At 42.4% G+C, this 27,972-nt stretch overlaps 1 protein-coding gene and 1 long non-coding RNA gene across 8 annotated transcripts; one reads left to right on the top strand and one right to left on the bottom strand.

The window, feature by feature from the left end:
• The first annotated feature begins 5 nt into the window (after positions 1-5).
• Wbp4 (WW domain binding protein 4) lies at positions 6-27,972 on the top strand. 7 transcript variants are annotated; one of them, NM_053766.2, is made up of 11 exons: positions 6-109; positions 387-582; positions 1,100-1,172; positions 4,180-4,242; positions 4,322-4,445; positions 7,974-8,147; positions 9,900-9,946; positions 10,585-10,660; positions 13,247-13,437; positions 20,561-20,727; positions 26,069-27,963. In NM_053766.2, coding segments are annotated over exons 2-11 (1,125 nt in total). In that variant the 5' UTR covers positions 6-109; positions 387-580; the 3' UTR covers positions 26,277-27,963. The 7 variants fall into 7 exon arrangements, 6 of the variants coding, with proteins under 6 accessions (NP_446218.1, XP_063129976.1, XP_063129974.1 ...); XM_063273906.1 differs by lacking the exons at positions 6-109; positions 20,561-20,727; positions 26,069-27,963 and having other exon boundaries at positions 441-582; positions 13,305-13,438; XM_063273904.1 differs by lacking the exons at positions 6-109; positions 20,561-20,727; positions 26,069-27,963 and adding an exon at positions 1,897-1,985 and having other exon boundaries at positions 524-582; positions 4,180-4,445; positions 13,305-13,438.
• LOC134481995 (uncharacterized) lies at positions 1,553-20,561 on the bottom strand. The gene is made up of 2 exons (XR_010057966.1): positions 17,268-20,561; positions 1,553-14,843 (listed from the first exon to the last, which is right to left on the bottom strand). It is a non-coding gene; the product is annotated as an uncharacterized LOC134481995 (long non-coding RNA).

The following is a 27,972-nucleotide window of genomic DNA, read 5'->3' as shown; positions in this document are numbered from 1 at the left end:
GGCGGCGGGGAGGAGCGGGCCGACGCGCCCCTGGAAAGTTCTGAGGCGAAGCCCAGCGCCCCGTGCGCTCCCGGAACCGGCGGCTGCGCCTTTCTTTCTCAGCCGTCAGGTCCGGGCTGCTCCCCGATCACAGAGCGGGCGGGCAAACCGGCAAAGCCGAGGGCGGCGCCGTCTGTGGGAACAGCTGCGCGCGGCGGGGGTTGCGGGGAGGCGGTCGAACCTCTCGGCCGCGAGCCAACTCGGGAGTGGAGGTTCTGGATCCCGGGAGGCGTGAGACCCGCGGGATGGAGCCTGGCTGGGACGCTCAGGGGCCGCAGCTCCGGTCCCGTCGCGCTTTCGTCCCTTCTGGGTGACCTCAACCCCTTTATACCGACCCCACCTCTCAGGCGCCGCGAGTACCGCCCCGTGGGGGAGGGGAAGAGGCGGTGACACCGCGCGCGCGGATTGGGCCGTCGAGGCTGCCGTAGGCCGCCCGCGGAAACGCCGCGTCGGGGGACGCCGAAGCCCGGAGGTCCAGGCTTTCGCCACCGGCGGACATCAGTGAACGGGCTCGCAGGCTACAGACGGAGCAGCCGCAATCATGTGAGTCGGGACGGGTTGGGCTTGCGTCGCGAGGCGCCCGCGAGCGGCCTCCTCCTCCTCCCGCCCCTCCGCTCGCCCAGGGCTGCCCGACCTGCCAGGCGGGTTCTCTGGGAGAACGCGGCCGCCCTTTCGGCCGGAGCCCCGGACCTGGGTGCTGCCCCCGCCCGCCCGCCCGCCCGCCCGCCGGCTCCGGAGGCCAGGGTGACGCTGCGGCTGCAGAAGTCCTGTGGCTTTTCCCAGCCTCGCGTCCCCAGAACAAATGAATTAGCTAGAAGGGCACAGGGAAGGGAAGTACTCTTCTTTGAGACTCGTATTTCTTCATTACCGTGCTGTAGCGAGAAGCCTGTCATTTATCTTAGGGAGAGCAGTTTTCCACGGAATTTAGCTTTACATAAATAGTACATCTGCTTTGTTAAGACAGAAGTCCGTCAACAACCTTATATCCCAGTTTTTAACAAGCATAAAAATTCTCTTTCAATTTTTTTGATAAACTTAAGAGTTGTTTTTCCTTTTTCAGGGCCGACTACTGGAAGTCACAACCGAAGAAATTCTGTGATTACTGCAAGTGCTGGATAGCCGACAATAGGCCTGTATGAAATTTTTAGTAAAATATTCATGTGATGTGTTGCTTTTTTACTACGTAGTGTTTATAAACCATTTTCATGTACAGTGCTCTTTATTCTTCAAAACCTAAAAAGATTTCTTTTGAATCCCCTTATGAAAGCTACAGCCTTCTTTGCATCAATCTAACTTAAGACCAAATTATTTCTGAGGCCTTTGAGGAACTGGACAGTGAGTGGAGTGATCTTGTCCTTGTTTATGGAATACCTGCCCCTTAAGAAGAAAAAAAATTCTACTTTCCCCTGTTCTCCAGAGAGGGGAGAACAGCATTATTTCCTCACGAAATACAAGTATAACAACTGTAATACTCCTTATGATGATACACTTGATCCCACAGGCAGGTTGATTTTGGGGGGTTTTTTTGTTTGTTTGTTTTTCCAAGACTGTTTTCAGACAGCAACTTACTCTAGACCAGGCTAGGCTCAAACTCACAGAGATCCTTGTGCCTCTGCTTTCCAACTGTTGGGAATAAAGGTGTGCACCACCACCTGATTCCTGGATCCAACTTTTGGGGCATAAGAGTCAGCTGGCTTTTTTCCCTTTCAGACATGCCTATTAAGACAAACTACTGTATCAGAAACTGTGGGGACTGGAGAGATGGCCCCGCAGTAAAGAACAACTCCAACTCTTGCCAAGGGTTGGAGGCTAGTTCCCAGGACCCACGTGGAAGCTCAAAACTCCCTGTAACTCCAGTTTCAGGGTATCTGACAGCCTCCTGTGACCTCCGTTAGCCACTGTCCCCATGTGGTGCATATGCACTTACAGGAGCATAGACCCACAAGGTAAGTTTTAGAAACCTACAGGGTCAGCAAGGGCAGACGCTGCTCCCACCTCTAATCCCAGCATTGGGAGGCCGGTCCAAGCAGATCTCTGAGCTCAAGGGCCACCTGTTGTACAGAGTGAGTTCAAGGACAGCCAGGTCTACACAGAAAGCCTGTCTTGAAAAAAAATAAAATAAAATAAAATGAACAGCCGTACAGTATCTTGCCTTATGCATAACCTTACTACTTGGCAGAACTGTTGTACACCACGGAATGATGCCACGGTTTATGCTGCATTCCGTCATTGAACACTGTTAAATCATCTTTGGCTCTGAGAGGAGTGTAGCTCTTCCCTTGGCTTTGCTAGTAGTTGCTGAACATTGTGCATATTTTATTTAGCTTAGGTTAATCCTTACCAAAACTGCCATGAGATTTTAAAACTACATAGATCGAAACAAGTATCCTTCCCTGGAGGTACCTACACAGTAAAATAATTTTAATAAGTTATAAAAATAAATTACCTTTCCAGAGGTCTGTGTGTGTCTCCCCATATATCTAGTGATTTAGCTATTAATGAAAAACAGTATTTAATTTTGAGTGGTGCTTTAATACAGTATTCTTTGTACGGTATAATCAACTGTAAGTAACCCAGTATAGGAACAATAGAGATGACTGTTTGCCTTATGAACTCAAGTTTTAAAGAGGTACTCTGAGGAGTATATTAGAATAGCTTGATTAATGCATTATACAGGACTCAACCGGCCAGACTTTTAGGGGATTTCTTATTTCTTACCACCATCTGTAATTTGTGAGAATTTCTGGTTATTTAAGTAGGTCCAGTGCTCAGTCAGCCATCCCTGTCCCCAGCCATCTAATTAATGCTCCTCTTCAGAAGTCACCTCCCCCTTTTCCATGTTGCCCTTTCATTACTTCTGTGTACGTGTATTTTATTCCATCTTGTTTACAAGGTAGCAGGGTCTTATAACTGAACAGTATCTCCTGAAGGTGTCTCTCATGTCAGTACGTAGACTGTGCTCCTTTCCGTTCAGTAAAGGTCTGTGGGAGTGTGCGCAGTTCACTTAGCCAGTCCCCAGTAGGTAGACTTCAAAGTTTTCGCTACAGACAATACTGCGAAGAGTAACTTTGTTTTATTATATCACTTTGCACAATGTGAGGAATTTTTTAAATTTATTGTACGGTGTGTGTGTGTGTGTGTGTGTGTGTGTGTGTGTGTGTGTGTGTTGGTATGGGTGTTCCCTGGTATGGGAATGATGGGAATGGCAGTGGACAACTTCAGGAGTCTGTTCTTTGATCATGTGGGTCATGGGGGTTGAATCTGGTGGTCAGGTTTGGTGGCAAGCACCTTTACCCACTAAGCCATTTTACCTGCCCAAACAAGGAAGTTTTTAGGTATCTTTCTTAATGTTTTAAAAACCAAGTCTTTTACCTACTTTGGCTCTTTGAAACAGGGTTTCTGTGTGTAGCCCTGGCTATCCTGGAACTACCTCTGTAGATTAGGCTGGCCTCCAACTCAGAGATCTACCTGCTTCTGCTTCCAGAGTACTTAAAAGATTAAAAGAGAGCCCCACCACTGCCCAGCTAAGACCAAATCTTTAAGGATAATTTTTTATTTCTCTTAGACAGAAAAACAGAACAATGAAGTTTTAGAGGCTTTGCCAGTTTTGACATTTGATGTTGAAAGGTAGTGGGTGGTGTTTTTTTGCTGTTGCTGTTGCTGTGGCTTTTATTTGTTTGGTGATTGTTCTGGTTTGGGCAAATAGGGTTTTTTCGTTATTATCTTTTTGTTTCAAGACGAGCTATCCCATGAGCACATAGCTTCAACTGGCTTGGAACTTGAATGGTCTTCCCAGTGCTAGGCTTACAGGTGTATGCCACTGCCCAACTGCGACGTCTTTCTTTTTGCAAGGCTTCATGTCTCAAGCCCTTCTTATACCCATATTCACTGGGCCAGTCAGGAGAGGACTGTGTGTGTCCTCCCACTGGCGTGGTTGTCCTGGCTCATCCTAAGAACCAGAGAACGCCTGGTGGGAGAGCGCAGTAATCTGCTTCACCACTAGCATCATTTGACACGAGGTCAGTTTGCATTAAACTGGTCATTTCTGTTTTCTGCCATGACCATTTTATATTTCAGCCCTGTGGGTACACTGTTAGTTTACTGTGAATTTAATAATTATTTCCCTTTCTCCTTTTCCAGAGTGTTGAATTTCATGAAAGAGGAAAGAACCACAAGGAAAATGTGGCCAGGAAGATCAGCGAGGTACCCCTGGCGCTTTCTTCTCTTTCCAGGCAATGGTGGTCTCTTCTCTCACTCTTGCCTTCACCTGTGTCTTACACAGATTAAACAGAAAAGCCTGGATAAGGCAAAGGAAGAAGAAAAGGCATCCAAGGAGTTTGCTGCCATGGAGGCGGCTGCCCTGAAGGCATACCAAGAGGATCTGAAAAGGCTTGGCTTGCAGTCAGGTACATTAGCACGCACACCTTGGTTTCCACACAGGAGTTCTGCACTTGCAGTAGTCAGGCCAGTGCTTTCATGAGGTACCACACTCCTATTAAGGGTGGACCCTGAAGTACTTTTGTGCTTGTGCTGGTGCAGGTACTGTAGTGGTTTTGTTGTTGAGATGAAATCTAGCATATTCTGGGGTTGTGTTGAACTCATGAGCCTTCTACCTAGGCCTTCTGAGTACTGAATTTAAAAATTACAAGCACGAGTCACCATGCTGGCTTGTTTTACTTTTTACATTCACTCTTTGTTTATTTCTCTGTATGTTTTCGTTGATGAGTATGTGGAGTGCAGAGAACAGCCCAGAAGAGTCAGTTCTCTCTTTGCACCATGTGGGTTCCAAGAATCAAACTCATGTCATGAAGCTCAGTGGCAAGCACCTTTATGCACTGAACCATCTTGCTAGCCTCTTGATTTGCTTTTAATGCTTCATTTTCTGACACTTTTATTCAGATCAACCACATTACCTTTAGTTACCTAGTCCTAGTTACATCCTAGCTGAATGATTCATTTCTCAAACCTTGGGGTTTCTTTCTCAGACACTCAGTAAGTTACAGGCACTAGTCATTAAAAATCAAAACAAACAAACAAACTTGCATTTTAATTATATTTTCAAAATGGCCGAACCTAAGTTGTAGCTGCTTACATGCTTGGCTACATAACGAAGCAGTTGCTTTTGTAGACAGATAATTGACTTTACCTCAAGCGGGCAGCTTATTGAGGGTTTGAGTAAGGGGTGTTTGTGAGCATCTCTGTTGTTGAGTTTAGGCCCTAGAGCAGGAATTTTTTATGAGCTTTCTTCCATGACAAATTATGTTAGTTACTTTTCTCATGACAAAATGCCTGACAAAACCTCCTATAAGATAGACTGTCAGCCGTGGGTCTCAGGCTCAGAGGCCTCAACCCATCACTACTGCACAGTTCTGGATGCTCCAAATGGACTGTGCACACAATACAGACCAGATGCAGAGAGAGGAGCCCAGAGCCAGAAGGTAGACAAAAACTTAGAAGGACCACCCCATTGATGTCCCTCTACCAGCCAGGCCCCACCTAAAGCCTTCAACAAGCTGGGCACCGTGTCCCTAAGGCACAGAGTGGATCTTGATTGTAGATCCTGTGGAGTGGGTAAGGTGGCCAGATGGTTTTGGTGTTTGCTTTTGAGAACCAGTAACCTTAGTGGGCTTACCTAGACAACATGAATGAGAAGTCAGTCACAGGAGCATGGTGGACCCCAAACACTTGCATCGCCACAGAAGCACATCCCATCATAGGTCGCTGCCTTAGAGACCCTGCACCAGGGAGTCTCTTTTCAGTTAACCGTCCCCTTTCATTTGAGCATGTCCCAAGATCACCTGTTGGGAGCAGCTGGAACTCCATGGAATAGTAGCTAGCATCCCAAGTGAGGAGGAACAGGTCCCCTGAGTCCCCTCCTCCTAGGAAACGTCAGCAGTTCCATTACCCTCCGTGTAATGTTGACCATCACTGTATCACGCTGCTCGATTATTTCATTGCCATGACTGGATTGGGGAGTTCTACCACTACTCCAAGATAGTGGTAGGATAGTCATGTTATACCCAGAGGGAGCAGTCACATTACAACGGCATCTCTATCTCCTGGTTCCTGCAGTCTTTCCACCTCTTCCTCCTGATGGAGGTTTACTGAGCTTTGGAAGAGGAGAGATATGGAAAATCCCTTAATGAGCATTGGGTTGTCACACTTATTCTCAGTGATTTAACCAGTCACCACTCTCCGTGAATAGCCATGGCTATTAAGACGGTGTCTTCTGCTGCTGAGGAGGACTGTAGTAGTGGAACTGTTGGCTATGTGAGTAGCACCTTGTGGTACAACAGGCCAGTAGGGTGGGGCCTTCCTCCTCAATCTGAACCATATATTTCAGCATGAAATGATGCTCTTTAGTTTCTAATAAAAAGAACTCTTAATTATGGGTTTAAGCAGAATATTGCTTTCCTTAAATAAGAACAATTGTCAGCTTAATGCATTCTAATGTTAGTATTTAAGGAAAAGAAGGGGCATATGTTTCAAGAAGCCATTTATTTAATAATGATTGAGAGTTCAACTTGCTGCAAACTCACTATGTGATGTCAGACACATTCCTGGGTTCTGGGATTACAGACCTGGATCACTGCCCTCAACTGAAGAGCAAGTGTTTTCAGAGAAAAACTTAGATAGCTGTGTTTCTGGAGAATTGGAGAAGTATTGTTGAAAACGCATGTCATTAATTCACTCATAGATAGATGAAGGAGGGAGGAAGAAAGAAAGAAAAAAGAAAGATTGATTGATTCCATTTTGATGCTCCTGGCTGTCCTGGAGCTCACTATGTACACTCATAGAGCTCCGTCATGCCTAACTTGACCTGAAATTTATATTGTGAAGAAATGAGACACCATTGGGAACTGGCTGAATAGTTTTGCCTTTGTAGTTTGTTGTTGACATGTCCCAGCATTCTAGCACCCCATTCCTGTTGTCATCAGCATTGGCCTTTGTTGGTGTAGGCAGGATATCCGTCTTAAACAGGATTTCATGTAGCCCAGGCTGGCCAAGAACCCTTGGCCACTGAAGATGGTCTTAAAGTCCTGAGCCTCCTACCTGTGCAGCCCACGTACTGGGAGGCATACACAATCACTCTCAGTTTCCTAATGCCTAAGTACATAAGCCTTCCAGGAAAAAAAGCACCAGGAGGTCAGTTGACTCTGTGTCTGGCCTGTTCTCTTTAGGTTATATGTTTGCTTATTTCCACATCAATTCTTCACTGCTGGCTTCCTCCTCCCTCAGGACTGGAGGTCTATCCCAGGGCCTGTGCATGTTAGGCAAGCACCCTACTGCTAAGTTATATACCAGACATGGTTTTGTTTTAGATGAATTTTAGAGTAGGTTGTGGGTTAATTCGTCTTGTTCTTTGTTTTCTTCTTAGTATGCTGAGATTAAACCTACAGCCTTGGGCACTCTTGGTAGGTGTACTACCACTGGGCCGCACACACTCCCCAGACCCTTTTAGTGTTTGGTAGAAGTAAATAACCCTTATTAAACTCCCCTTATTTATTCTTGCATGATTGCATCTTAGATAACATCATGATAATATGTTTTGTTCCCAAAGAGAATCTTGTCACAATTTTTTGTTTCGTTTTTTAAAGCATTGTTTACTTGTCATTTGTGAGTACACTGTAGCTGTCTTCAGACACACCAGAAGAGGGCATCAGATCCCATCACAGATCCCATGTGCTTGCTGGGAATTGAACTCAGGTCCTTTGAAACAGCAGCCAGTGGCCTTAATCTCTGAGCCATCTCTCCAGCCCATTTGATTTGTTTTGTTATATTTTAAAATGTTTTTCTAGGCCAGCCTCAAACACATAGTTGTCTATCCTCAGCCTCCTGAGAGCTGGAATTACAGGTATGGCTGGCTTTGCCAGGTTTCTGAGTGATAGACCGTTTTCAAAGGTAAAGTTACCTGTCTTTATCTTTTTTCCTAGACATTTCAGAGCCAACTATATCACCAGTCACCAACACTGTCCAGCCCACCCCTACAGCAAATCAACAGAAAGAGAAGAAAAAGAAGAAGAAAAAGAAAGAGGCTTCTAAGGGTAGATGGGTGGAAGGCGTAACAGCCGACGGCCACTGTTACTATTATGATCTCGTCACAGGAGGTATGCTAGTGAAGCAGGCTACAGGGAAATAAAAAATGCGACTTTTTTTATTTAATATAGAATATGTTAAGCAGTGAGAAACTGTAACTTCATTTTTACCACAAAGCTTAGAATTGTGTGTGTGTGTGTATGTGTATGTGTGTGTTATGGTGATGCACACTCTATAATTTCAGCATTCAGAAAGCTAAGACAGAAGGATTGAAATGAGGCAAGAGACTGGCCAAGAGTGCATAGTGAGATGATCTAGGCCAGCCTGGAGTACAGGGTAAGACCCTGTCTCAAAGAGAAGGAAAAAAAAAAAAAATGAGGAGTGTCCCGCTTATTGAGAATCAGTGTTGTGACTAACCTTACACAGTACTTACAAATACACTTTCTGTTTTCTCAATAAAAAAGTTGAAACTATACAGAAATACAACACTTTACCTCAAGGTAAACTATTCATATCTGTGTCATAACCAATAAGGGTCTTGAAATAAAATCAGAAAAGGTTTTCTAACTAACTAGAAGCCTTTGGAAGCCAGAAGCTGATTTCTGTTTTGTATAGCTGTCTTGATTGACTACTTAAATTTTTCTGTTTGGGCTGATGAAATGACTCAGTGGGAAAAGTACCTACCTCCTTGCCTGACAACCTGACTTCAGTCCCCAGAACCCACAAGGTAGGAGAAAACTGTCTCCCACAAGTTGTCCTCCAGTCGCAATACAAATACACCAAACATAAATGCAATGCCCTAGAAGAGACTCTAGTGTCTCAGCCTCTGAGCCATCTTCCTAACCCCAGTAGTAATAATTTCTAACAGTTTATTTGCATTGGGTCTTAAATGAAATGCACGTTGTAGTGAACAGTAAGTCAACCAGAAGTAGACACTTGGGAGGAGCAGCTTATTTTTGTTTTGTTTTTCAGACTCACTTTGCAGCTCTTGTTCTCTCTCGTCATGTGCCTCCTTTCCTCACCTGGTCCTACTTAACTCCTTTGTGATTTCTTCATTCTTCATCTCTCTCTCTCTTCACCCAAGAAAACAGAATGCCATCCCTTTCCTCTAAAAGCTACTAAATTGACCCATTTCCACACAGGAGAAGTGAGACATAAAGAACTAACTGGTCCTTAATACTGAATACGTGAAGGAGGAGGAAAGAAAAGGCCTCAAAAGACAGGGTCTCACTGTGTAAACCTGGTGGCCTGAGATTCACAGAGGTCTGTCTGAAGTTAAGGCCACTTATCAAAGAAAGCGTTTAAATGGGGCCCATGGACCCAGAAGGTGCAAAGCCCATAACCATCGTGGAGAAAGCATGTGTAGCAGCAGCATGGCCACAGGCAGGCATGGTGCTGGAGCAGTATCTGAGAGCTTACATCTCATCCACAGTCGGGAGGCAGAAAGCAAGCAAACTGGAAATGCTGTAGGCTTTTGAAATCTCAAAGTCCGTCCCCAGCAACACACTTCCTCCAACAAGGCCACACTTCTAATGCTTCCCATATAATTCCACCAGCTGGGGACCCAAGTCTTCAATTTTTGAGCCTCTGGGGGCCATTCTCATTTAAACTACCACGGTAGGCAAGACTTCTTACAGAAAAATTAAAGATCACATAAAGATAGTACAAATAAATTAATAAACTACCAAATATAAACTCCCTAATCTCAATAAACTATTTTGTAGTGTTTTGTATATGACTTGCCTGTGGGTTTTACCTAATTAAATTTTGGTGACTTGTTTTATTTAAGAGCATAATAATTTTATAATGTATTTTGTTTTAAGCATCTCAGTGGGAAAAGCCAGAAGGATTTCAAGGGAACTTAAAAAAGGTAACTGTAGCATTATGTCTTTGCTTTATTCTTTCAAGTGATTGGCTTCTGGGGGTGGGTGAGTTTTGCCAGCGCTCTACCATAAGTTAAACAAATTTCTAGACTAGTTGCTGTGGCTTTTTGTAGAATTTTGTTAAGCAAATTTATTTCCAAATAAGCAGTTTCTCTCCAGCTCCAACCTGGCTTCTTTCTATAATACTGCCGTTAGTGTGCTGAGTAGAGACGGAACAGGGATAGCTACACGTGCGGGCACGCACACACACAAACACACACGCCCAAGCGCGCATACACACCTACACACACACACACACACACACACACACACACACACACACACACACACACACACACACACACACACCCTAACCCTATTGAGGATAAATATTATCCATTGTTTGGCAGTCATCTATTGTTCACATGTCTTCCCAACTGGCCAGAGTTCCTGGCTTTGAGAGGTGGGACAGTCTGTTTGGAAGTTGATGGTGACTAACAGAAACCAGACTGTTGCCCTGATCTTTCTCACCTCTTCTGACTCCCAGAGGCCAGGCAGAGAAGAAAGGACAGCCACATTTGCCTTAGTTATTCAGTAGGGAGCCACTGTCATTGTTTTCAGTGCATTGTTTTTTCCTTCCTATTAGACAGCAGCGAAGGCCATTTGGGTAGAAGGTTTAAGTGAAGATGGCTACACCTATTACTATAATACAGAAACAGGAGGTGAGTGTTGTCTTAGATTATTTTAACTTAAAATTGTACCCAAAACTGTGTATGAGCTAATATATCAGCTAAACTTGAAAACTTGGATAAGAATTTCTATAGGAAGTATATATTATCTTTTATAAGGGATACTTAAAACCTTTCTATTATATAATGTGTTGTACTATGCATCCATGTTGTTCCTTTTTTTTTTTTAATGTGTATAGCTATTTTGCCTACATGAATTTATGGTCACCACATGTGAGCTTGGTGCTCAAGGAAGCCAGAGGAAAGCATTGGACTTTCTGGAACTGGAGTTATGGTTGGCTCGAGACACCATGTGGTGCTGGAGTTGAACCCAGGGCCTCTGAGAGCAGCCAGAATTAACTGCTGAGCCAGTTTCCTATGTCCAATTAATGTTATTCATAATTAGGCATTTTCAAATTTTAAAGTCTTCAATTGTAAAAATCACTGAGTCTTTTGATTGATTTAATAATTTCCCTTCTGAGTGTCTACAGTTATCACCTAGCTCAGCCTTTGTCATGGTGAGGAGCAGACTTGAGACCTAAAGCATGCAAGCATGTGCACTCACTCTCACTGATCTACACCACGGCCTTCACCATTTTCTTCTTTAAAAAAAATAAAATGAAACTGGTGTTAGAGATGTCACTAACATGTAATTGTGGCGTTACAGAAATGGTATGGGGGCTAGGAACGTAATTTGTTGGGTACAGTGCTTCCCATCCAAATATGAGGACCTGAGTTAAAATTCCCCAGCATTTCCATGGTGAGGTATGGAAGCAAGCACTCGAAACCCCAGCACCGGGTGAGCAGAGATGGGCAAACCCCAGGGCTTGTTGGCTAGCCAGTCTAGGTTCAGTGGAAAACCCTACCGAGAGAGAGAGAGAGACAGACAGAGACATGGATGGATGGATGGATGGATGGATGGATGGATGGATGGATGGATGGATGGATGGATGGACGGATGGACGGACGGACGTACGTACGTAAGGTGGAGAATGATAAGGGAAGATACCAGAAGTAGTCCTCTGGCTTCTACATACAAATGCATAGGCAAACACATCCACACATAATACATACACCTATAAGCATATACATACCATATACTCACAAGACAAAAACAGGCGTAATCAAACATGCCTATAATCCTATCACTAGGAAATTGGAGTCCGGAGGAACTCCTATCACACAAAGCAAAAAAATAAATAAATTCTTAGAAAATCACAGAGTTTCTCAGTTAAGTCTTGCTGTTACTTTTCTGACTTATGAGACCATCTCTACCTGGCCTCCAGCTCAATTGGTGGCTGTGTAGGGCCTTGAAGTCTTGACGCTGCTGCTTCTCAAGGGCCACAGTTACAGGACTATGCCACCATACCCAGCTAGTCTTCAATGTTTCCTAATACCTGGATTTTTATTTTAAATAGCCTTTTTTTTTCTCCCAGCATATATCTTATGTTCAGGTTCATATCCAACAGGACAGGAGAAGAGAAAGCACTAGGGTCAGGGAGCACAGAGGATATTAAAACTTAGCCATGTTGTTGACATTTATGACAATGTACAATGATGGAAGGTTGCCAGTTGGGTAGTTTCTGAGCCACGTACCACTGGGCATGTCCTTGTCAGTCTTCACACTTTCTGCTGTAAGCTTGGTGTCTTCCTTACTCTGTGTTTTAAATGCTTACTACCCACACCCTGGATTACATCTTTTAGGAAGAAATGGCCTTTTAAACCTTCAGATACGAGTGTTGCCTAGTGAAAGCAGTGTTTCTGGACCAGAGAAGTAAAGTATTGGGTCTTTAGAAAGCACATACAGCCTATTAATATGCTAGGCCTTTAGAATTAAATCTAGTCTGACGCAACACACAGCTTCTTATCAGCAAAGTCACTGAGCATCTAGTCATCCTTCAGAAAAAAGAACTATGTTCTCTGGGATTGGGAGGGGTTTAATCCTGATCAGTGTAATTAGTAGCCACTTTTATTCTTGATTGATTGTTAAGTCAGGGTCTTACTTTGTAGCTGACTGATCTGAATCATGCAAACCAGGCAGAACTTGACTCAGAAATCCTCTCCTCTGTCTCATAGTCTCCTTCACTCTTAAAATTGTCTTGATTGGGAACAAATTGTATATTTTTTTTCCCTTATATTAAACTAAAAGTAGAGAGAAGAAGAAACATCATTTCTTTAAAAGCACAGTGAACACTAGATGGAGGTGGAGTTCAGCCAGTTGAGAGTCCTTTACTGTTAAAGTAGCCTATTCAGATTGAACTCCAGACAATCTCTGTGAGAAGTTCCTGGAAATAATACTGTAAAGTCAGAGTCACTATGTTTCTTGAAATTGTTTTCAGATAAACTGAAGATTTTTAAAACTATACCCATTTCCCAAGTTCTTTTCTATTTAGAGTTAGTTTATGAGTTTGGTTAAGTGCAGACTGTCCTAAATTTTGTGAACAATAAAAGAATAAGCTCTTTCTTGATAAAATATAAATATAAAAATGCATTATTTAGTAATAGTAGATGATAAAAAGTGTTGTATTGCTGAGAAGTATTGCTAAATGAGTAATACAGTTATTAAAATGTGTTGAGCAGAATCCAAATGGGAAAAGCCTGATGATTTCATTCCACATGGTGGTGATGTGCTTTCTAGTAAGGACAGTGAAAAGTTACCTGACACCCTAGAAGACTCCAAATCATCCGATTCTCACAGCGATTCTGATGATGAACAGAAGAAAGCGGGAGAGGCCTCTGCAGAAACAAAGAAGCTAATAATCAAGTTTAAGGTGGGTTCTTGCTTTACTTTTCACAGACATTTGTCAGGCTGGTTTTCCCTGGTTTCTGTTACTCCTGGTCAACTCCAATCTGAAAATAGTAAATAGAAAATCCAGAAAAAGCAAATTCATAGCTTTTAACCTGTATGGCACGATGAAATCTTACATTACAGCGTATCGTTTTAGTAGTTTGCCATTTTCTACTGTAGTTAATCTCTTACTGTACCTAACTTATAAACTAGACTTACTGTTATTGGGTGTGTGTGGTTTGATATATGGTGGATTTAGGCATCTACCCAAAGGAGATCTTGAAGTGAATTACTCAAAATAAGGCTAAGGTCAACTGTATTTTGGCATTTGGATAACTGACTACCATTTATCCTTGAGAGCAAAACACTATGCCTAGTTTAGACCTTCTGACCTTTTACTTTTTAAGATGGAAGCCTCATTATGCAGCCCTTACTGGCCCAGGACTCATGTAGACCAGGCTTAGCCTTAAACTGACGAGAGATCTGCCTGCTTCTGCCTCAGGATGCTGGTATTGAAGGCCTGTGCCATTCCATACATCTGTCTTCAAACCTGTAACTTTTAAGAAGTGCTTTAACATTCAGAAAGCTGTCTGGCCAGTGTGCGTACCTAGACTAGAGATGCAAATGCTAATAAACGGCAACCACTAATGTTGTTGTAAAAATATAAAAATAAAACGGTAATGTTGGTCTTTTACCCCGATAGGTCCTCACCTCGGGTGCCCCAAGATATCTGCTAGATATCTTGGTGGAAACACATCCCAGCCGCACACTTTCCTACACTCAAACCCTCACATAAAAGAACATACAACACAATAATCTTTGACCCAGTTGGTAAGCTATAATTGCCCACTTAAACATACAAATCCCAGTACCATCCATCCCTTGAGAACATTAGTAACAACCTGTAAATACACAGAGCAGAATCTTAACATCACCTGCCATCTTGTCCTGCCACAGCTTCTCTGCCCCTCTCTCCCTTAGTCTCCTCCTCTTCCTTCAAACTTCTTTCCCACCCATCCTTCCTTCTCCTCCAGTGACAGGCCTCCTTCTATCCTGTACCTGCCCCTCACCAGTACTTTACAAATTCAATGGGGAAAAGGTTCTGGTCAAGCCACCTGAGTTCTAAATCCTTGACTAGGCAGCTGTCCTTGGGGCAGTGGAATTAGCATCAAAATACAGTAACTTCAGGGCAAACCACAACACACTAACAGTACTTTAAGTTTCAGTTTAAGCTAGCTTAGAAGAATAACTGTGGGTGTTAAACGAGGTTTTTCAGTCCACTTGTTCTGGAGGTGTGAGGGCCGATGTTGGGGCTGAGAAGTGCTCCTGAAGCCAAACATCAGGTATCAGCTTTATCTCCAGGACACACATGATGGAAATGCACACAACCTGAAAATAAGATAACAAACCAAAACTGTTTTAAAAGGGAGCTATGGAGAAGGCTCAGGAGGAAAGGTTCTTGATGGCTGAGTTCGCTCCCTAAGTACCACATGGTGGCATCGGAAGGAAACCGTGGATATTCACATACATATCCACACAAAATACATAGTAAGAATAGAATTTTTAAGAAGTTTAACTTTTTAAAAGGAAAAAGAAGAATAGTTGTATGTCTATTAAATTTAACAATTAAGAAATCCTCAGTGCCCTTCTAAAAGCTTGATCAACATTTTGGGTAGCAGAACTCATAGGGAGTAGAAAAGCAGTTTATAGTTTAGGTGTTGTTTGGATAAGACGTGAAAAATAGAAACAGAGTACTCAATATTAATCACAGCACTTGGGAGGCAGGCAGGCAGATCTCTGAGTTCAAGGTCAACCAGAGCTATGTGGTGATACCCTCTCAAAAAAAAAGTTGAATCAGACTTGGTCGCAAGGTATTGCCAGGTGGTCTTTTAAAGGGAATCCAAAGAAAGAAGGAAAGACTGTCAACCAAAATGGATGGATAGATTAGTCTTGAAGAAGGTTAGCTTTCACTTTCTATGAGGAGTCTGAATACCAAAGGTAGGCACTGGGGGGAGGGGGAGGATGAGAGCAGTGTGCCTTTTACTTATATCTTTCATGGTGTGTGTGTGTGTGTGTGTGTGTGTGTGTGTGTGTGTCTGTGTGTGTGTGTCTGTGTCTGTGTGTGTATCTGTGTGTATCTGTGTCTGTGTGTATATCTGTATCTGTGTGTGTGTGTGGTGTGTGTCTGTGTATTTCTGTGTCTGTGTGTATATGTCTGTGTGTGTGTGTATCTGTCTGTGTATCTGTGCCTCTGTCTGTCTGTGTGTGTGTGTGTGTGTATCTGTCTGTGTATCTGTGCCTCTGTGTGTCTGTCTGTATGTGTGTGTGGTGTGTGTCTGTGTATTTCTGTGTCTGTGTGTATATGTCTGTGTGTGTGTATCTGTCTATGTATCTGTGCCTCTGTGTATGTGTGTGTGTGTACAGTGTGTGTGTCTGTGTGTGTGTGTACAGTGTGTGTGTCTGTGTGTGTATGTGTATTTATGTGTGATGTGTGTATTTCTGTGTGTATGTATGTATGTATGTATATGTATGGGGTATGTGTATATCTGTATGTGTATTTATGTGTGATGTGTGTATTTCTGTGTGTATGTATGTATATGTATGGGGTATGTGTATATCTGTGTGTGTATCTGTGTCTGTGTGTTTATATCCGTGTCTCTGTGTGTGTATATCTGTGTCCCTGTGTATGTCTGTGTGTGTATTTCTGTGTCTGTATGTATGTATGTATATGTATGGGGTATGTGTATATCTGTGTGTGTATCTGTGTCTGTGTGTTTATATCCGTGTCTCTGTGTGTGTATATCTGTGTCCCTGTGTATGTCTGTGTGTGTATATCTGTGTCCCTGTGTATGTCTGTGTGTGTATATCTGTGTCCCTGTGTATGTCTTTGTGTATATATCTGTGTCCCTGCGTGTGTGTATTTCTGTGTCTGTGTGTATATATCTGTGTCTCTGTTGTGTGTGTGTGTGTGTGTGTGTGTGTGTGTATCTGTGTCCCTGTGTATGTCTGTGTGTATATATCTGTGTCCCTGTGTGTGTGTATATTTCTGTGTCTGTGTGTATATATCTGTGTCTCTGTTGTGTGTGTGTGTGTATGTGTATCTGTGTCTGTGTGTATATATATTTGTGTCTGTGTGTGTATATCCGTGTCTCTGTGTGTGTGTTGAACACTTCTAAAAGCCTCAGGACAACTTTGTGGAGTCAGTTCTCTCCTTCCTCCACTTGGCACAGGATTGACCTGGCAGGAAGGAACTTGATTTGCCTTCCTCATCTTGGCCTGTCTGTGTGGTGTTTTCTTGATTGTTGATTAATGAGGGGGCTCACCGAGCAGTGTACAACAGTCTGGGGACATGCCAGTAAGCTTAGCTTTCTTCCATGGTTCCTGTGTCTGCTCCTGCCCTGAATTCCTGGTGATCAACTGTCATTGGAACATGTAAGCCAATAAACCCTCTCCTCCCCAAGTTGTTTTGATCACCATGCCATATCATAGCAAACTAATGCATCAGGGTTCCAGGGATTGAACTCAGATTACTTACACTTCTCTGATAAGTGACCTCACCCTCTAGTCCACCTTGCTAACCCAAGTCATAACTTTTTTTTCTTTATTAACTTGAGTATTTCTTATTTACATTTCAATTGTTATTCCCTTTCCCGGTTTCTGGGCCAACATCCCCCTAGCCCCTCCCCCTCCACTTCTATATGGGTGTTCCCCTCCCCATCCTCCCCCCATTACTGCCCTCCCCCCAACAGTCACATTCACTGGGGGTTCAGTCTTGGCAGGACCCAAGGCTTCCCCTTCCACTGGTGCTCTTACCAGGCTATTCATTGCTACCTATGAGGTCAGAGTCCAGGGTCAGTCCATGTATAGTCTTTAGGTAGTGGCTTAGTCCCTGGAAGCTCTGGTTGGTTGCCATTGTTGTTCATATGGGGTCTCGAGCCCCTTCAAGCTCTTCCAGTCCTTTCTCTGATTCCTTCAACGGGGGTCCCATTCTCAGTTCAGTGGTTTGCTGCTGGCATTTGCCTATGTATTTGCTGTATTCTGGCTGTGTCTCTCAGGAGCAATCTACATCCAGTTCCTGTCAGCCTGCACTTCTTTGCTTCATCCATCTTGTCTAATTGGATGGCTGTATATGTATGGGCCACATGTGGGGCAGGCTCTGAATGGGTGTTCCTTCTGTGTCTGTTTTAATCTTTGCCTCTCTATTCCCTGCCAAGGGTATTCTTGTTCCCCTTTTAAAGAAGGAGTGAAGCATTCACATTTTGGTCATCCCTTTTGAGTTTCATGTGTTCTGTGCATCTAGGGCAATTCAAGCATTTGGGCTAATAGCCACTTATCAATGAGTGCATACCATGTGTGTTTTTCTGTGATTGGGTTACCTCACTCAGGATGATATTTTCCAGTTCCATCCATTTGCCTATGAATTTCATAAAGTCATTGTTTTTGACAGCTGAGTAATATTCCATTGTGTAGATGTACCACATTTTCTGTATCCATTCCTCTGTTGAAGGGCATCTGGGTTCTTCCAGCTTCTGGCTATTATAAATAAGGCTGCTATGAACATAGGGGAGCAGGTGTCTTTGTTATATGTTGGGGCATCTTTTGGGTATATGCCCAAGAGAGGTATAGCTGGGTCCTCAGGTAGTTAGTTCAATGTCCAATTTTCTGAGGAACCTCCAGACTGATTTCCAGAATGGTTGTACCAGTCTGCAATCCCACCAACAATGGAGGAGTGTTCCTCTTCCTCCACATCCTCGCCAGCGTTTGCTGTCACCTGAGTTTTTGATTTTAGCCATTCTCACTGGTGTGGGGTGAAATCTCAGGGTTGTTTTGATTTGCCAAGTCATAACTTTTAAAGAAGTGAATATTGTTCACAGTCATGCACTCTGGGGAGTTGGACAACATTAATGGTTGGAGTCTTCGATGAGTTCAAGTGAGAGAGGAAGTGGAACAAGCTGTCCCAGGTGGCACTGAGTGCCCACTCATAGCAGGAGAGTGAGACACAGTTTTATAGTCTTGTCAGCTGTGCCCCTTCCAAAGAAGACATGGTAGAGATGACTGACCTCAAAAGTGTAGGAAACCAAAGATGCTAGGGAGGCTTTCCCAGACACCCCTAAGGTCCTGTCATTGCCTGGGATTTCTCTATCTACTCCATCAGTTCTTAAGGGATACAGGAGATGTGTATCACAGTTGTAGAGAAGCAGCAACAGAGCCCTTGTAATAGCCAGCTCAGTGTTCATAGTCAACACTGGGTAACCTCATTTCTTTCTATCAGAACCAAGGTGTCTATTGTAAAAAAAAAAAAAAAAAGATAAATTAAATTAAAAATTACAATGTAGAGGTAAACAACATGAAACTACATTTAATTTTGCCTCCTCCCAGAACAATCCACTTAGTAGTCTTGTGTTTGCCTGCAGCTTTCTTTCTGTTCAGACATAGACACGTGGAAAGGTTGCTGGGATTTAACCTTGTACCTCAGGCGTGCACTCATACCCTCTGTAACTGAGGTACATCCCTGCCAGCCAGTTACACATATTATTTTAAATAAAATAATCAACAGTGGAACAAGATTTTACTGTGAGCTTTTAATTTAAGCTTTCACAAAGACATCAGTAACTCTGCCAGTTCAATGACTACGTAATATTCCATAGTATAAATGCATCATTACTTAATTACCCTATGTAGAAGGTTTTGAATTTTTTTAAAAGTAAATATTCAAAGGGCTGGTAGGCACAATACTTAGAAGTGTTAAAAGTCTCTGCTATAATTTTGAGGAGGGGATAACTAGAAATCCAACTTCAGGACATATACAAATGATTATACACCTATGGATATTTCTCAGTGCTGTGCAGTTGAAAAGCTACAAGCAGACATTTCGGGTACTTAGCAAAGGAGAGTATAAAGTAACACTCTGATTATTTGGACCTGTAAAAGAAGGGTGTAAAGTCTAGAAGAGACCAGAAAACTCAGAACACAGTAGTCTTGGAAAGGGTATGGAGTCGGGTGAGCAGTACAGTACAAGTGAGGGAATCAGAAAGCCAAAGAGAATAAGAACTACATAGTCAAAAAATATCATAAGCAAAGCATTTCAGAGTTCCGACTTAGTTTGAATAAGAATGAATGGTGATATTAGGGATTTTTGCTTGGGCCTGAGGGCATTTTTTTTTTTTTTTATTAAGACAAGGTCTCCAGTCCAATCTGGCCTTGAACTCCCTCTGTAGCTGAAGCTGACCTGGAACTTCTGATCCTCCTGCCTCCACCTCCTAAATGCTGGAATTATAGATCTGTGCCAGTGTCGTTTTTTCTCTGCTTGGAAAAGCGCCTTCTGCGTGATACTGTCTGAGCTGCATCTCCGACCAGAATTTAATGTTCTAATAGTAGATGACTGAAACACTGTGAAGGTCAAGATCATTGATTTTGGAACTAACAGAAGTAAAAGCCAGGGAAATCACGTCTGAGGACATGGCATTTGCCTTCAATTCCAGAACTTGAGGGGCAGAAGCTGGCAGATCTGAGTTTGAGGCCAGCCAGGGTTCACAGTGAGACCCTGTCCAGGGAAAAGGGAACAAGAAAATCATGTTGCTTAGCATGATGACATATTCGGGAGATCTTGGCACTTAATACGCAAAGACAGGGAAAACAGAAGTTCAGGCCTACCTAGGCTACGTGCGGGATGAGTTAAGAACTATTGTAGAATACAAACGACATTCCAATCAAGCTACTCCTGGCTGTGTAATCTGCAGAGAGGCTGAAAACCCAGTACATGTATGGTGTGCACACTAAGGGAGGAAGTAGGTTAAAAGGCTTTCTTTCTTAGCCCAGTGAAGACAAGTCAGAAAGAGTCTCCTCAAGACATTGTACGGACGGCTTGCATCCCAAAGGGCTCGTCATCAGTTTCTCTGGTAATCCTGGCTGTCCTGGACTTGCTTAAAGGCGTGGGCCACCATGGCCTTTAGTTCTTCCATGTACATTTACTGTGTAGTGTGAAAACTTGAATCATTAAGTGAATGATTATTAGTTTTAAAATAATAATTTTAAAGAAGTTAAAAAATTTTGGAAGTCAACTAGTTTTTCTTGAAGTGTTTTATTTATTGGCCTTTGCATTTCAGGAAAAAAATAAAAGTACTGAGAAAAGAATTGGCCCAGAAATACAAAAAGAAAAAACTACTCCAAAACAGAACCCATCAAATACAAATGAAGAAAAACCCAAAACTCCGAAGAAATCGACAAACCCTTATGGGGAATGGCAAGAAATTAAACAAGAGGCGGAGTCTCAGTAAGTGCCTGATGTCACCCCCTGCTGTGAGCTCGGGCCTCAGCCGCTGCCCTCAAGAGGCTGGGCATGCTGCGCTCTCTTACAGTCTTAGAATGTTTTGTAAAGATTTATTTATTTATATGAGTACACTGTCACTCTGTTCACACACACCAAAGGAGGGCTTCAAATCCATTACAGATGGTTGTGAGCCACCATGTGCTTCCTGGGAATTGAACTCAGGACCTCTGGAAGAGCAGACAGTGCTCTTAATCACTGAGCTATCTGTCCAGCCTCCATTCTTAGAATATTTTTAATTTTATTTTCTTTCATTCCTAGAGTATTTTTTTTTTCGGAGCTGGGGACCGAACCCAGGGCCTTGCGTGTGCTAGGCAAGCGCTCTACCGCTGAGCTAAATCCCCAACCCCCCTAGAGTATTTTTTATTTTAAAAGATGAAACAGTGCTTACTTTAAACCAAGTTAGTAACTATTTTGTGTCCAAAGCATGACATTTCTAGTGACCACATTCACACACTCATCAGTAGTTTTTATCAGAAAAACAAATGCTTGGAGTAAATACTCTACAAGACACTTTAACTACAGAATGCATTTAAAGGCAAAGAAAAAGTGCGCTTATTCTCTTGAAGTATCTCACTATTAAGTGTTTTGTGTATATTCTTTCCCAAAGTGTATGTCTTTTCTTTTCTCTTTTCTTTTCTTTTCTTTTCTTGTCCTGAGTCTTAAGTACCCTGATCTGACCACATCTCAAGTGTGCTAGTATTAATGGGTGTACACTATACCTGGCTCTAAACAAAGTTTTTATGCTCGTATTCAGAGTAGCAGAAGAGGTTATCAATAGTTAAGCACACGGGCTGGGGATTTAGCTCAGTGGTAGAGCGCCTGCCTAGGAGCGCAAGGCCCTGGGTTCGGTCCCCAGCTCCGGAAAAAAAAAAAAAAGAACCAAAAATATAGTTAAGCACACTTGTGCTAAGGTTGTACGTGATTTCATGTTACTGACTTAAATGCTCAAATAATGTTTTCAAATAACATTTTACCAGATAAACATATGTCACTGTCAGGCAATCATTTTAGTGGGCTGTTTGTTTGTTTGTTTTGTTTTTAACCTTTAAGGGACCCTTCCAGATGAAGGGAAGATGTGCGAAGTAGATATTCTTTAGAGCGGTGCTTTGAGATGATAGTTTTAATGTGCTTCCATTATGAATTGCTTATTGTTAAGGCTCTTGCCCAAGGGTGGGTGTGCACACCCATAACACCAGCACTTAGGAGACAGCGGCAGGATTTGCTTCATAAACACGCACTACAGAGTGAGATTCCTATCTCAAAAAGCTATCAAAACCAAAACCTGCTGTTTAATGGAAAAGTTGCCTTTTTTTTTTTTTTGTGGTAGAGTAATACAAGTACTGGGCAGCTCTGTATACCAGACTTTATTCCTCAGATATGACAAGGACATTGATATCTGGACATGGAAGTTACTGGAGTAGTAGACTCTTCAGTTCTTGTCACTTAAAACAAAGATTGTTTTACACACACTTCGGATTGGAGGACCAAAGGACACCTGACACATAAACAAGGAAGAGAGACTAAGAAGAGAGGTTACTCGGAAGGCTAGGGTGTTAGGAGAGGGAGGGAGGTGAGTAAGAGAACCAGCTAAAGCACACTTCCTGCAAAGGGTGATGCTGTGGTTAACGCCTTGTAGTTGGCTTAACACTTTTTAATTACAACTAGGAAGATTGTCCTGGGTCAACATCTCCTACTTGAAAATTGCGATCTCTTTCTAATGCTAATTAAGCTAGGCAGCTTAATACTTAATGCTTGGTGTCCAACTTCTATGCAGATGAACCTTATTTGTTGCTTGCTTGTTTTCCCTCTCCCCCAACCCCTTCCCCTCTTCCTCTCCCTCTTTCTTTCCAAGACAGGGTTTCTCTGTGCAGCCTTAGCTATCCTGGAACTCACACTGTAGACCAGTGTGACCTTGAACCATTAACCTAGTTTCTTAAGGGGTTTTCACAAACACATCATTGCCAGAGGAATAAAGGCCTGGTATGCTTATTGTTGATTTTTGAAAGTGAAAAAAAGTATACAAATACTTCACTACTTACCTAGAAATAATACTAACATTTTAGAGCATTTTCCTACTTTGACATTTTACATTATTTTCCTATTATGTTAAAATTCTGTAATTACTTATTAATACTATGTAATATTTCATCTTTCAGGCATATCTTGAGTTTACTGGAAGTTACTTTATGTGTCTCATTGACTAGGAGTGTCTCTACTTCCCCCCCACCCAAAGTGCCTGTGTTAGAGCATGTCTCCTGTGTGCAGGTGCCCTAGAGGGCCGGAAGAGGGTGTTAAGATTCCCCAGAGCGAGAATCAATGAATTGAAAGCCATCTTGTATCAGTGCTTGGAATCAAACTCTGGTCTTTGCAAGAGCTGCAAAGCTTTCTTAACCACCGAGACATCTCTCCAGCCCTGTTTTGTCCCCGTCCATCTCCTTCCACTGTCACCCTGACCTCACTATGTAGACCAGTCTCTGCTTTCTCACCTTCTTTCTGAGTATGTGTATGTGGAAGTACACACATGTGAGTTCTATTACCCAGGAAACCAGTGGTTTGGTGGGAACCAAACTCTGGTCCTCTGCAAGTGCTGTCATCTCTTCACATAGGGCCTCTCTGCATAGTGTGAACTAGCTTTGAATTTGCTATGAAACCCACAGGGCCTCCCAACTTAGCATCTTCCTGAGTCCACAACCCAAGTGCTTGGTATCACAGGTATGTAGTACCACCACACCTACATAAGATCTTTGAGTTGGGTGTTTTGCTGTGAGGCCTAGCTGGGCTGAGTTCTTCTGCTTCAGCCTTCCAAGTGCTGAGACTGCAGACATGGACTACACAGCTTACTCCAGAATTAAGTTCCTGGATTGTCATTACCACCTTGCTGTCTTTATTTTGTCCTTGCACTTTTGTTCTTTACAACCCTAACAAATGTCTAGCTATTCTTTTTTTTTTTTTTTTTTTGTTCTTTTTTTCAGAGCTGGGGACTGAACCCAGGGCCTTGAGCTTCCTAGGCAAGCGCTCTACCACTGAGCTAAATCCCCAACCCCATGTCTAGCTATTCTTAAATTATTGAGATAACTCTAGAAACATTCATACTCTAGGGACTGTGATTTACTCACATGTAACCTTTATACATGTCTGTGTGAAAAAAGAAAATTTGATATACATTTGACTAAGGTTATTGAGGCTATGGATATAGTTAATAGAGTTCTTGCCTATCGTGCAGCCTATCTGCATTCAATCACGAGCACTTTCAGGAGAACGTTATTTAAGGTAATTGAATAGTATGTATTCAATAAAGCTTAGTTCTAGTAAACAACATAAAAACCAAACTGTCTCTAACTTGTAGTATCAGTCAGCTGATGAGTTACCACTTTGCCCGCATCACTCTTCTGTGGTAATGTGACTCGAGTGCAGTGCTGTCAGGTGTGGCTGGACCCAGGTGCTTAAATAAAATCATCAGGATGCTGTGCAGTCTGTGACCCTTCATTTTCACCTCTGCCTTACACTTGAGATGACTCCTTCCTTCTCAGACAAGCTCTATACCTAATAGCAAAGCTTTAGGCCGATACACTTTTCAAAAGATGTGAGATGGGAGCTCTTCCAGAGAACGGGGATCAAGCCCATGGCAGCTTGCAGTCATTCTTAACTGCAGTTCCAGGGATCTCTTGCCCTCTTCTGGCCTCCACACGCACTATATACACATGTGCACAGACACTCATACACAGTTTAACTTTAAAAACAGCTACAACAGTTAACTTTTTCATGAACCAGTTTCTTACTCCCAAGCTCATCAGTAGTAATTCTGAGTGGACCTGAAGTCAGTGGTTTCTGGAAGGAAACGCTAATAAGACAAGTGCTGATGCTGCTCCTGGAAGAGGAGAATAGTTTCAGACCACTGAGGACTTCTACTCCAGGGGTCATGCAGTGCCTACTGTACAGAAGATACCAAGTATAGCTACTTAAAGTAGCAATGAAGACCCTTATTTATTTAAAGACTCCTTAAGTGATTAAGAGTGCTTCCTGCTCTTGGAGAGGACCTGGGTTTGGTTCCCAATACCCACATGGTGGCTAACAACCAACTGTAAGTCTAGTTTCAGATTATCTGACACCTCCTTTTGGCCCCTGTGGACATTTCATCCACTTGGTACACAAATATACATGCAGGCAAAACATCCATTACACATAAAACAAAACCTAAAGTGGGGTCTCAGAGGCATATTTTCAAAACAAACTAGATTCTTCCTTTCTTGTCCCTGCTTTTCCCTGCTCTATTCTCTGTCTGCTGAATTCTTCTCTCCGAGGGTGGTAATTGGTTTCCAGCAGTTTTCTTAGTCTCAACCACTGAATATGATGATCTTTCTGCTCCATCCAGAAGTTTCATGGGTGCAATTGATGAGCTAACTCTTTCATAGGCCAGTTGATTGTCTCAGGCAATGATTCTCAACCCGTGGGTAGAACAACCATTTCACGGAGATTGCTTAAAACCATCAGAAAACATAGATATTTACATTGAGATGCATAACACTAACAAAATCACAGTTACAAAGTAGCAATGGAAGTCATTTTATGGTTGGAAGTCACCATAGGAGTGGAACTGTGTTAGAGTCACAGCATTAGGAAGGCTGAGAACTACAGGTACTGAGAGGCTCGTGTTAAACAGGTAACTGATTTCCGGTCCAGCCAGATTGTTTATGGACAGTTGAAGGGCTAGTTCTCAGAATAAAAAGATGCTAGGCAAATAGTTTATGAAGTCTTCTATAATAGGACATTAAGACTCCATTCTTTCTGTCTTGTATTATGTAAATTTTCAAAATCTCTTCGTCTATGGCAAAACCAGTTTCCACAAGTTTCCTATTGCCTGTTTATACTGCATGTCATAGACAAACAGAGTGTGTAATAACATGCTGTGTTCTTTGTACAGCAGAAATAGAACAAATGATACTTGTATCACATGTTCACCTGAGGCAGAGTTCAGTGTTTTGAAACTAAAGTCAGCATTATAAATCTAGAGCCAGGAAGTGCACACCTAACCCAGGACTGGAGGGATGGATTCAGAGGCTTGGGAGCTTGAAGTCATCCACAGTAACATCAGAGTGTAAGGTTAGCCAGGACTACATGAAACACTGTCTTTAAAAAGCTAAAACAGGAACAGCTTAGTGTTTCTAAGGTGACCGCCTTCTGATGTACCCTCGGTGTTACCTACCATTGGGAAGGTGCTTGTGGCTCATATCCAAGTATTTACCTTAATCCGTCAGCTAATAGTTTTGTTCTCTTTCCGTTCCAGAGAAGAGGTCGATTTGGAACTTCCAAGCACTGAAAATGAATGTCTATCAAGTTCAGAAGCTGGTGCTGGGGAAATCAAAGTGGTATTTAAAGAGAAAACAGTTTCTTCTCTGGGAGTTGCAGCAGATGGAGTGGCCCCAGTCTTCAAAAAGAGAAGAATTGAAAATGGAAAATCTCGAAATTTAAGACAGCGAGGTGAGGACGAGTGACTGAAGCTGCAGGCAGATGAGGCGTGTCCTTTCCAAGCTCCTGCTTCAAATACTGTAGTGCTGCATTTTACATTTATGCTAAATGTTTTTATGTGAATCAAAATAAATCTTCCTTCATGTGAAATTTATTTTTGTTCCTTAAATGGAAGCCTATCACATTGCATTGTAATACAGTGTATTATGTTCAATGTCTAAAATTGCTAATTATATAATAACTTAAGATGCTATGTATCTGTTATTTAAAACATGGGGAAGGCCTTTGCACAGTTCTTACTCATAAACATATTTATTCTGCATTGAAAATGCATTATTTCCATATGCTGAAATTTACTTGTTACCTGAGAAATAAGAAGTCAGACACAGAAGTACACAGCCCCAAGGCAGTGTGGTTTTGGTAGTCCTTTCCGAAGCCTGGATGGAGAAAGCTGCAGATAGGCTTCTCTTACTTCATTTAAGACAGAAGGCCAGGAGGATCCACTTGAGTCCTAAAGTGCACAGAGACAGCCGGACCAAGGGTTGAAACCTGTTCTTGATGCAAAGTGTCTAAAAGCATTTTAACACAGGGCGAAGCCTCAGGGACCTAGAGATAGGAGCACGGGCTCCTCCTTCATTCACATTCTGGCATAGTCCTTCCCAGTCAGAAGTAGTACTGGATCCATTAGAAGGTTTATCTAAGGTGATGTCAACCAAAGGCTTGAACTGAAATAGATTTCATTGTCCACTTAGATGTTTCCCATTTTCTGGTTACATTTCTTAAATAGAAATTTCATATTCTATTTGAAGTATTTCCCTTTATTACTTTTGAATATTTTTAATCATATTTTTCATAAGTTATATGTAACTTTTGGTAGCGAATGTCTTTTTACAATTGTTAGTGTACTTGTAAGAATAGCTTATTAAAAACCATAAAGTAAATTAAATATTGGGGTTCCTTTTTCTTCTAATATAATCAAAGTTACACGTTATCATTGACAAAACAGTATTTGAAGATTATTTTTTGCAATTATTCAGGCCAAAACTTTGCATTTTGAGGCATTTTGATTTTTGTTAAAGAGTTTTTGCTGTGTTGAGGACTAACCTCAAGTCCAGATCCTCTGGCCTAAGAGTATTCAAGAATACTGGAAATAATGATATACCATCAAACCTGACTCCTTGATAGTTGAGCATCTAGCCTTCAACTGGGGTGGGTAAGGGTCTGCGTCAGGGTCCCAGTGTGTATCTCTGGCTGCCTTCAAACTTGCAGTTACCCTCCTGCCTAAAACTACTTCTGGGATTGTTTGCTGGGGCTTTTTTGTGATTGGTTGGGTTCTGGTTTTATTTAGTTGCTTGTCTTGGTTTGATTTGGGGGTAGGGGGAGTATTGTTGGTTTGGTTTTGTTTGAGACCCTCTTGTCTGCCATGTTAGCTTGGAACAACCCCCTCCTAAGTAGCTTGGCTAAAGATAACCTTCAACTTCTGACTCTGCTGTTTTCCACCTCCCCAGAGCTAGGGTTACAGGTGTGTGCTATCCCTCCTGGCAGTGCTAGACTGTGAGCAAGCACCTGGTTTTCACTTTTTAATAAGTCATTTCTTATGTGCCTGAGGAATATATATCAGTCCTTGATTCTTTTCAAGTTGGAAAATAAGTGTGATGAATGCTTTTATATTGTATCCACATTTAGTTCCTATAAAATAAAATATTGAAGATATTTGCTAAA

The sequence above is a fragment of the Rattus norvegicus genome, chromosome 15 (assembly GCF_036323735.1).
Source record: "Rattus norvegicus strain BN/NHsdMcwi chromosome 15, GRCr8, whole genome shotgun sequence".
Lineage (NCBI taxonomy): Eukaryota > Metazoa > Chordata > Mammalia > Rodentia > Muridae > Rattus > Rattus norvegicus.
Note: the sequence above shows the minus strand (reverse complement) of the source record. Positions and strands in the feature narration are given on the sequence as shown.

Coding starts and splice junctions, on each gene's coding strand:
- Wbp4 (XM_008770840.4), top strand. CDS start 1,957: ATGCACTTACAGGAGCATAGACCCACAAG. Junction 8,148..9,899: donor TTATGATCTCGTCACAGGAG/GTATGCTAGTGA, acceptor TTTTGTTTTAAG/CATCTCAGTGGGAAAAGCCA. Junction 13,438..20,560: donor AGCTAATAATCAAGTTTAAG/GTGGGTTCTTGC, acceptor TTTGCATTTCAG/GAAAAAAATAAAAGTACTGA.